The 10,256-nt window shown below is 34.0% G+C and overlaps 1 protein-coding gene across 1 annotated transcript; it reads left to right on the top strand.

Moving 5' to 3' along the window:
- Window positions 1–259: 259 nt before the first annotated feature.
- LOC145785181 (chymotrypsinogen A-like) lies at window positions 260–9,358 on the top strand. The gene is made up of 6 exons (XM_082596875.1): window positions 260–359; window positions 1,055–1,208; window positions 2,019–2,134; window positions 5,444–5,626; window positions 6,355–6,494; window positions 9,062–9,358. Exons 1-6 carry the CDS (start codon window positions 260–262, stop codon window positions 9,356–9,358), a joined length of 990 nt encoding a protein of 329 aa, XP_082453001.1.
- Window positions 9,359–10,256: the final 898 nt, after the last annotated feature.

Genomic DNA, 10,256 nt, shown 5'->3' with positions numbered 1-10,256 from the left:
GCGTTTGAACAGTTCAAACCTGTGCGTTCTATTTTTAGCAAAAGCAATATCACAACGTCATCATTGAGAGTATGTTAAAATGTTCTTTTCAGATCGGAAATTTGATCGATAAGTTATTGTGTTCAAAATTGGCAAGTTAACGTGACGGAAGTAATAACAAAAAAAATATATATTTGCCAATTTAGCTCTCAGCATTAAGTGACGTATGCATTCAAACGTTGTGAAAACATCATCCAAAGATTCGACAACAGCAAGCAACATGTCAAGCCAAGCTATTCGGGCATTATTGCTTATAGCATTTTTTCCACTTTTTGTTCTTTCCGCTCCTGTTGACACGACCACAGTGGCGGATGACCCACGTACGTGAAATGCATCCTGTATTTAATATGATTGACTAAATGCTATGTGTCGTATTTTTTTCATTTGCTTTCAATTTATTGGCCATGTCTTTCTCGTGATATCGCAACTTTGTATTGAAATAGTGCAAAGGATCCCACGAAAGATTGTCTTATCTTAAATGTTTAATAAAGTTGTGAAAAATATTAACTCGACACAAATGTTTTTAGAAAATCCAAAAAAATTAACATACGTAGCTTACAAAACCACAATTGTTTTAATTTGAGAAAAAAGAACCTTATTTTTATACGTTTAAATGATGTGTTGGCTTATTTATCGCTAAACAGCATGTAATAAATGCGTTAATTATTTGATTGAGAATTTCTTTTTAAATCAGTCAAGTTTGTTGATAGTTGAGAATTAAAACAGTTGCATGTCAAAATTTTTGGCAAACTCAAATTTTCTTCGATTTTTAATTTTGAACAGCATTGCCATTTAACTTTAAAAGGAAAGCCTACCATTTGTACTGTAGAACAACGTATTGCTCTTATTGTAAAATGGATCAAAATGTTGCAAGCTGCCTCTAATTTTTTTTTATTCTGAAGGAAGTCGTAAGCCCATGTCAATTCCCAATGAAATTTTTTCGGTTTAAATTTTAATTCGCATTTCTTGTCAAAGGTGATAATTTGTTATTAAAAACTTCTTTTTTTTGTTTCAGTTGCAAAAATAGTAGGTGGACATGACAGCGTACCGGGGCAGTGGCCGTGGCAAGCTGCGGTCATTTTGTTCAACGAAGACAGCTCTGGTTTGTCGTTGTGTGGCGGGACATTGGTCCATTCACAATGGGTCCTAACGTCTGCACATTGCATAAGGTAAAAATGAAAATAATATGATTATTTGCTAACAAAGTTTTATTAAATTTAAATTACCGGTACTATTTAATTTTAGAACTATACGTCCTTGTTTAGCTTTTTTTTGGAAATATAAAATTATATCAGTCTTTTTCCCAATGACTGCACACCATTCTCAACAACAATAAATAAATTGCCGTGTTATTTGCTTATTCAAGTAGTCTACAATATAAATCCCTTTTAACTTCATAACGGCTAAATGATGAGGGCTATAGCCGAAAACGTTTGCAGTTTTTTTTAGAGAGATCATAAACGAGGTGTTATTGTTTGGTTTCTTGTGCTTATTGATTACGTTGTAACAAAAGCGTGATAGAACAATATAATGTTTAAAGTAACAATAACCTAATTAATGTAACAATATCCTTTAAGGCAATATTATTTAGCAAAGCGGTGTTGCATTTAACACTCAGTCTAGTTGTATTTAATGCCAATACTGCGTTTTTTCGTGTTGGTTTCAATTTTTTTCTGACATTTATAAAACAAATTATATCTAATTCTTTTTGCTGTATTGACCAACAAAGTGCTGAACACATGTGAATTTTTGTTGTCTAAAATTTGCTTCCGCCATTTTTAGTACAGACTTGTGTCATCGATACAATAAATTGGAATATTAGGCCTAGCTCTTCGCTAAAAAATTTTCAAATTCGTTTAAAAAATCTCGTTATTCGCCTGTTTTTACATTTTGTTACAATATTGGTAAATTATCAAACGCCTGTTGACAACTGCCATGCACAAAAGTGGCAAGAAGCTTTATCTAGGCTCATGTTTCAGAGATCATAAAATGGTGAGCGTGGTCATGGGAATCTGGAACATCTCCAATATTCACGAAGAAGGAAGAACTTTTTACAGATCGGTAAAGTTGGTCTTCCATCCGTGTTTTGACAAAAGTAAGCTCGTAAACACAATTTCTTACGGTATCAAATTTCTGATATATTTTAAAACTGTATTAGATATAGTGTATCTAGTCATGGGTGTATTTTAGAAGAATTAGGAAAATTTTTCATTGTAGTTTTGCATTTAACTTATAGTCTAAACAATACATTTAATTGCAACAATAAAAAATAAATATAAAATGTTTGAAGCTGTGTTACAGTTACAGTACATATGCTAGCGACTTTTAAATCAATATTAAATATTTAAATTTTCAAGCTCGATAACTAGGCTACAATACTAAATATTGCAAATAATGAAATAATGTCACAATGGTGAGCCCTGGGACCAGAATTTCTTTTCTAGCCGTCCCAAACAACAAAACGTTTCCCATCAATTCCTTGCTTTCAATGCATTATGACCTTAAAATTCGGAGAGTAATTTTCACATATCTACGTGTTAATTCGAAGAGTTTTGCTTTCTGACCGGATTTTGTTGTTCATAGTTATCAACTTATCATAGAGTTGCAATTGCCCTAAAATCAGCGAACGAAAGTTGGCTAAATTAAAAGCATTTTTCACTAAAACGCATTGTGGATCCAATCGATAAAGCTTATCTAAAATGGATCTGGTCGGTAATAATGTTGGTTATAGCCTATTTAGAAACAACCCAGATAGCAAAATCTGTCTTTTTTACGATGTGTTTTACGTTAGGTTAGTTACGCTTTACGTCTGCAGACGTTGAATCAATGTAAAAAAGACGGATTTTGATGTATGAGAAAGTAGGTTACCGGTTTGTCTCTAAGGTTGTGAAGCATTTAATAATTATTGCAACACAACCACAAGAAAACTTGTTACAGTCCAAGATGGATCATCGCATTATCACCAATCAAAAAATAATTTTTGAAGGTTTTACATCAAGATCAGGATCCTTCTCATTTCAAATTTTCCTTTCAATGGCTTTGGTTGTGGATTCAATATTGAAAAATAATTTGATTGACTGCTTCCTGACAATGATAATAATCTTACATTGCAATTGCAGTGCTGCAAATTGTTTTAGATAAAATTGATTACAAAACTCATTGATTGCTTTGACATTTTGTATCTGGCCATCGGAGCATTACCTTTGGCTCGTTGTGAATACTTTTTTTATTGAGTCGTCACATTAGGTTTATATTGCTTCAATAAACACACGATAATAGCTTTATTGATGTATTTCATCATAATTTAATTCTCCGTACAAGAGCGACTTCGTTCAATTTATTTTTAATTGAGTTTTTAATTAAGTTACATTGATCTCAATTTTCACGTTGTTTCTGCAACAACCATTAATTGCGAAAGCGAACAGGCTAATGAACAAACACATCAAAACTTTGCAGTTGGGTCTACTAAAGCTCACATAATATATTTTATTGAACAAGTTGAGCTATCCGTTTAATAACAACAAACCAAAAATAGTGAAAAAAAACAAACTTTTGCACAAAAATTTTGATTCAGATCAGAGCTAAAACAAAAGCTGCTACTTTAATGAGAAACGATAGGACCATACAAATGCAAAAAAGTGCCATTAAAGCTTACGTCAAAAATTATAAGTGAAAATGGTCACTTTATGGGCACCAGACAGCTTTGAAAAAAGAAAAAATTGACCATGGAAATACCATAAAATAAACTAGAACTGCATCCAATAAATCACCTTCCCAATCATCTTCTCCATTCAATAAATCATCTTTCCAAAACTGGTGCATAACTTTTGTATAATCAAGTAAAGCACTGTCAAGAAAAGATCATAATGAATAATGAACCATATCAGTTGCCACTAAACTAAAATTAAATTTTTTATGCTTTTCACATTTATTTTGTGCTTTTTTCCTGCAATAAAACATTGAGGTAAATCTGTGATACACTGGATCAAGTCATACAAATTGTTTTAAAAACAAAACCGAAAGATGAGGCCATTTTGCACATTTCTTTCACGTAAGTCAATAGAATGGATCCCCTTTTTACAACATTAGCCTATAATAAATAATATATTCCATCGCTTGGCAACATCTTTTTTACATCGAACCTGTTCAGGCATCGGCCATCTGCAGGTATGATTTAACGTCAATGAAATTTAACCACTTTGAAGAATCACACATCAATGCTAGAGAATGATTAGATTTTCTGCTGATCATAAGCAGAATTAAAAAAACAAATTCTTGCCTTGCCTAAACCTGGCATCGATGGCCTCGCATAATTAAACCAAGTATTCCTATGATATGCTATATGAATACGGGTGAATGCTTATACAATATTAATAAAAAAAATCTGCTATGATATCAATTTTCTAAAATTTCTGATCATGCGACACAAATCAGTAATGAATTATTATAGCAAATGCATTCGCGGTTTAATACAAAGAAAAATTTAGCACTTTTCGAAATAATTAAATCATTACAATACTCTTGAAATTTCCAAAATTAAATGAGGAAATTACATTCTTTACCATTTTGTAGAAAGAATTTATTATAACACTCTTGATTGAAAGTACTCTGGAAAATAAATAAATACACATTGAACAACACAGTGGTGATGTTATAGAGGGGCGAGGTGGCAATTGGCAGTCTTTAATTTTTTCAAACACATTTTCTTACACGTGTTCTGTACAATTAAATATATTTTACACTTAGCCAACGTGTGCAAAGTGTTGCGTTCTTATTTCACCTAAAGAAAAAGAAATAAAAAAGTAAAAGAACTCCACGTAAAAATAACTCAGTTTAACAAATTGTCTCAAAACCATTATTCAGTCGCCTACTACTGTATAGCCTATTATACTGCCTACGCACTAAGTAGCAAACTTGGGATAGTTAGCTATCTCATCAATATGCTATAATTGCGTTGCTATCAACAAATACTCAAAGAAATATCTTTAAAAGATAATAGCCTACATGTCAAGCATTAACGAATTTTAAAAGTATCCCTGCTGGATTCAGTTGCATTCTAACCGTCTTCTTTGGTTGCCAGGCAACACTGAAAGTTTTGAAACAAAGTGACGAAGTGTAAGTGTATTTCTCACCATGCTGTACCCGTCACAGATATATTAGGTATTGGGGTCAGCCCTTTGCCAAAACAAAAAAATTAAGGAATGCCTTATGGTGGCGACCGTCGAATTGTTCAGAAGATATTGAAAGGTGCTTAGACCCTTTTCCACTTAAAACATCTGATTTGACATATCTGAAAGCTTATAGGCTACAAAAAATGACTGCCGTTTCAGAGCTGGACTCTATAAAATTGTAAGCTAAGCATGTCGGCTTAGAAAAAAAAAATTAAAAAACATTTTTATTACAGGCGGCTTTACTGGCACCAATATTGCTTTGATTAAGTTAAACGGCAAACACCGGGATGAAAAAGTTCTTTGCCTGCCGAACAACTATTATGAAGATTGGAATAACTTGCAAAGAGGAGACACCCTTCGTGATTGCGTGGCAACAGGCTTTGGACAAACATGTAAATATTTATTGTTTGATCAAGGTATAGAGACAAAAGCAACTTTGGAATAGTATTGTTTAAGCATCTTCATTACAGTTTGAACATTTCTAAAAACAGACAAACTACTGCCGCTAAACTGCCAGCCAGAGTTACTCAATCTAGTTAAATGTGGTCAAAAATAGTTTAAGACTGTTTTTTTTTTTTTGCAAATTAACGACGATGGCAAGGAGTCATCGAGAAGCAATGAGGCCAAGCGAGGGACTTTGCTTACGTTCTAGTAAGCTCATTATTTTCAGATGTTTTACCTATGCTTATCGAAGCTTCAAAGCATAAATTCAAAGCCAAATTGTGCGTCTAAAGGAAGAATATTCAAGAAGATACTGAAGCTTCATATGAACGTTTTTATTCACAAATCATCTTCATCATCATCGGCCATGCCTGAATAAGGCGTCGGCTACCGTGAGTTTCCACAACGATCGATTGTCCATACTTCTAATTAGGTTTTCAAAATTTTGGTTTGTCCATGTTGAAAGATTTTTGAAGATTTCCAAACGTGGACGTCCACGGTGCCTCTGACTAGGAAATCGCCCCATCATTGCCGAGTGTTCAATTCCGCGTTTGCGGTAGACATGCCCGATAAATGTCATTTGCCTTTTTTTGATAGTTGTGATGAGGACACCAGGGGTGCACCCAGAGCGTCTCCACTTCACAGCGTCTCCACTTCACTTCACATTCACAAATAGTATTTCAATATTATATATTTTTTTTAGATAATAAAACCCTTCCATCGATCTTGCAGCAAGTTACCTTTCCAAATGTTTCAAGACACAGATGCGAACAAGTCTACAAATCAAAAATATCGCATGATAAAATATGTGCATATGGTCGCAATGGAAAAGACACTTGCTATGTAAGTAAGCTAACTGAGTTTGTTTGGCTAGATTGGTCGACCAAGAGAACTTTATCAGCTTCAGCACTGTTTGTTGACCAGTTTTTGCTTGGTTGTTATCCGTTAAAAATTTTTGCTTTCTTGTAAACTTTACAAGTTATAATTGTAGACATGAGTTGAAGTCCAAAGTAGGACTTTTGAGATAAAGCATGTTACCTTTCTTTCAATGCTGTTTAACCTTTTATTTCCATACAAAAATATACCAGCGTATGTTATAGCGAAATCAAGCCTCTTTTTAAATCAAATTTTGTGCGGGGACAGGCATTGACCATCATAATATTATGATATATATCATAATATAATACCTAACATGTTTTTGGTGATAACTCAATTTCCACAAAATGTGACGTAGGCTAAGCAGTTCTACAACTCAGATCTTCAATTTTTCCATGCCCAAGAATCCAAATATATATGCTGTTTAAACCCATTTGTCTACAGCGTTACAGTTACTTTGAAAATGAAAAATAACTTTATGCAGATGCAAGCAACATAGGCTACGGTGCCTAGGCCAGAGCATTGTATATATCAAAGTAGCTCGACTGAAAAAAAAATTGTCAAAAAGTTTGTGGAACATGTTTCCTAATTCCAACAAAAATTACATTTTCTGCGCGTGCAGACGACAAAGCATGAACGTCCCTATTTCAAATATGTCAAACAAAAAGTTTGAATAAGGGTAGCCTGTATACTTTCAATTCAATACAATTCAATTCATTTTCTTTGTCGGAAAACAACAGCAATGATAAAGTTACTAATAGTTTACGGGAATAAACCAACAAAAGGAAACAGCGGCAAAACCACAGAAGTTTAAAACGTGCATGCGATGTAAATTTAAAGCAAACGTCGATGAAAGTAAAGTTAAGCACGGCCACCAAACCTAACAGTTTAAAATAGATGAATTAGTTGAAAGAATCAGTTGGCTCCACCATGGCCACCTAAAGATACGGCCTGATTTGTCACATTTTGCAGAAATTTGCAGGTTTTTCTCACTTTGGGCGGACGTTTAAATAAATTTTTCTAAAAATTAGATTTTTACGCTTTCTTTACTCTTTTCCCCAGATGACACAATAGGTTTTAACATCCTCACATGTTGAAAAACAAAGAAAATTTGATTTCTAAGATTTTAGTCAGACTGTTAATTTTTCAATAACAGTCTGATTTAGCGTTTTTCAACTTACTGTTTCTCATTTGCTATTGCTTCCCCAAGGCAACAAAAAAGTTTTATGTCATTAGGAAACCGCAAAAAGTAAAAGCATCTCAAAAAATGTCAGTCAAGCACTAGCAGTAGCTCAGTAGCTGTAATCAAAATCTGCAAAATGTGACAAATCAGGCCGCATCTCCAGGTGGCCATGGCTCCACATACCTAAAGCAACTGGAGGTGTGACAGTTGATGAAGCCATGTGGGGACGACTGAACCTCACAACCAATACAAAAAAAGAAAAATCAAAAACACGAGCATTTAAGGATAAACGTACGGTGAGCTTATTATACAAAAAACTATATACAGTGTTTCGTTTTTAAATAAAATGAACTGTTCGCAGCAACGACAATGGTGCAGTTTTAAAACAGGAATCGATAACTGATGGGTTCAGGAAATATACCCAGAGTTGGATCAATTGTAATTGGTAATTGATGTAATTAATTACAGTTTTTCATGTAATTGTAATGTAATTGAGGCATTTTCATTCTGTGTAATCGTAATTGTAATTTGCTAAAATTTTGGCTCAATTACACTTTCAATTACATTTAGTAGTGTTCCGCCTCAGCTACCACCTTATCCAGTCCTTTTTTTCCAAAACCCCTTTTATCACCTTCAAATTGACCAAACAAAAATCGAATTTTTTTACGCATCTAATAATTCTTAAAAAAAAAAAAATTGGCTTGACTGTAGTGTGTAGGCTTATGTGTAGTCTATGCCATGCCGAAAGGCATCCCTTTATTGAAATTGTAATTTGACATTTTTAGCACTGAGTAAATGTAATTGTAATGTAATTGAAAGATTCAAGGGAGTAATTGTAATTGAACTAAATTAATGTAATTGATCCAACTCTGATATACACTAATTATTATTTGAACATGATATTATAGTGATGATCAATGAAAAATGTACAATTATCTTCAGCACTTGTGACACACTTTGGAGATTTTAAAGATTACAAAGTTAACTTTTGCTTAGGCTATACATTTAACCGGCTGGTTAAAAATATTTTAGATTTTTATTTAAAAGTATTCCTGCTGGATTCAGACAAAACAAAAGTACAAAACAAAACCAAACCAAAAGTACAAGTGAACGTTGAAATTAAACATCTTACAATAAAAATGCTTTCCTCACCGCACTAAAAGCTATGTGCATTGAGATTAGCACTTTTATCCAAAAGGCTACAGTGTCGGTGTCGTCAGTTTTATAACGACTGAGAATTATTTGAACGAATTAAATAGCAATGTACTCTCAAAAGGCAAATTGTACTCGAAGCATAGTCCATGCAAACATGTGTTTAATTTGCTCTTTTATAATATCTGTATTTTTGCAGGGCGATATTGGTGGACCACTTGTTTGCTCTTCAAGTATCTATAGTAACAGCTGCAGAGGACAATATTTAGCCGGCGTGACTCTCGCTGGATCAACATCGTGTGGTGATGAAGACAAGCCTGGTGTTTACACTGCAGTTTTTCCACATGTTGAATGGATTCAAAGCACAATAAGCCTAAACTCAAACACAACCAATAAAAGAGCCGGAGCAGCACCAAAAATCGACTGCAACAATCTTGTTGTGAACAAATTTCCTCCTTCCACTGATTCGCCAACTGTGCAAGTGGTACATTATTAGCCTACGCCAAAAGACCTACTGACTGAAATATAAATTCGATTTCCATAGTTTGACTCCCTAGTGCATCAAGAGCTTTGCGACATGATAAATTTAATACGACCGCATCATTACAACGACTTGAAGTCTACTGCAATTTAGACTTTGCGACATTGATTTAAAATATTTAAATATGCTATCTTACTAGCCTACAGTGTGCTTAATTACTTTTTAAATGTATTTTTATTGATAATTTTGCACTAATCGTGATACTTTTCGTTTTAATCGCAAGTTTTACTGCACATGAACTAACCTCCAACGCTCATTATTTATGCTGTTGAAAAACGCAACTCCTTCTTGGCAGGCGACATGGTAAACACATAGGAGCCTAGCCAGTGAGGTCCAGAGAGTAGGCTACTTTTGGACCCGGGATAATTTCAGAGACCCAGAAACACAAAGATTCTACAGAGTAGGTCTAGTTTCTCTGGATACAGCGTGTTTTTCTTATAAATGTCTTGATTTGGGGCCCAAGTATCTTATTGGAACAGGGCAAAAATATCCTCTCAACGGCTTTGGGCATAGCCTGAAAATGCTTAATACCCGTAAGACTTAAAGTGTGCGGTACCATAGGCTACTTTTGTCCAAAGTTGCAATCGAGTTCTTACTTTATATTTTAAGACCAAACACAACAATTTAAATCTGAAAGCCTTTCCCAAGTTGAGCAACTTAACTACAGTAATCTGACCTCAATGAAGATACACTAAAGCATTAATAGTAAAGGTTTTTCGTTCGTTTGTTCATCTTACATCAGCGTAACAAACAGTGTTTTCATATCGCGAAACACAAAACGATGTAGAAATCCTTTTGTTAGTTTCATAGCATCGTAATCAAAGATTCTAATCAATAGGCCCATGTAGGCTAC

This window comes from Aplidium turbinatum, chromosome 16 (assembly GCF_918807975.1).
Source record: "Aplidium turbinatum chromosome 16, kaAplTurb1.1, whole genome shotgun sequence".
In the NCBI taxonomy this organism is placed as follows: Eukaryota; Metazoa; Chordata; class Ascidiacea; order Aplousobranchia; family Polyclinidae; genus Aplidium; species Aplidium turbinatum.
The sequence above is the reverse complement of the archived record's forward strand: the minus strand, read 5'-3'. Positions and strand labels throughout refer to the sequence as shown.

Coding starts and splice junctions, on each gene's coding strand:
- LOC145785181 (XM_082596875.1), top strand. CDS start 260: ATGTCAAGCCAAGCTATTCGGGCATTATTGCTTATAGCATTTTTTCCA. Junction 1,209..2,018: donor ACGTCTGCACATTGCATAAG/GTAAAAATGAAA, acceptor CTCATGTTTCAG/AGATCATAAAATGGTGAGCG. Junction 2,135..5,443: donor CCATCCGTGTTTTGACAAAA/GTAAGCTCGTAA, acceptor TTTTTATTACAG/GCGGCTTTACTGGCACCAAT.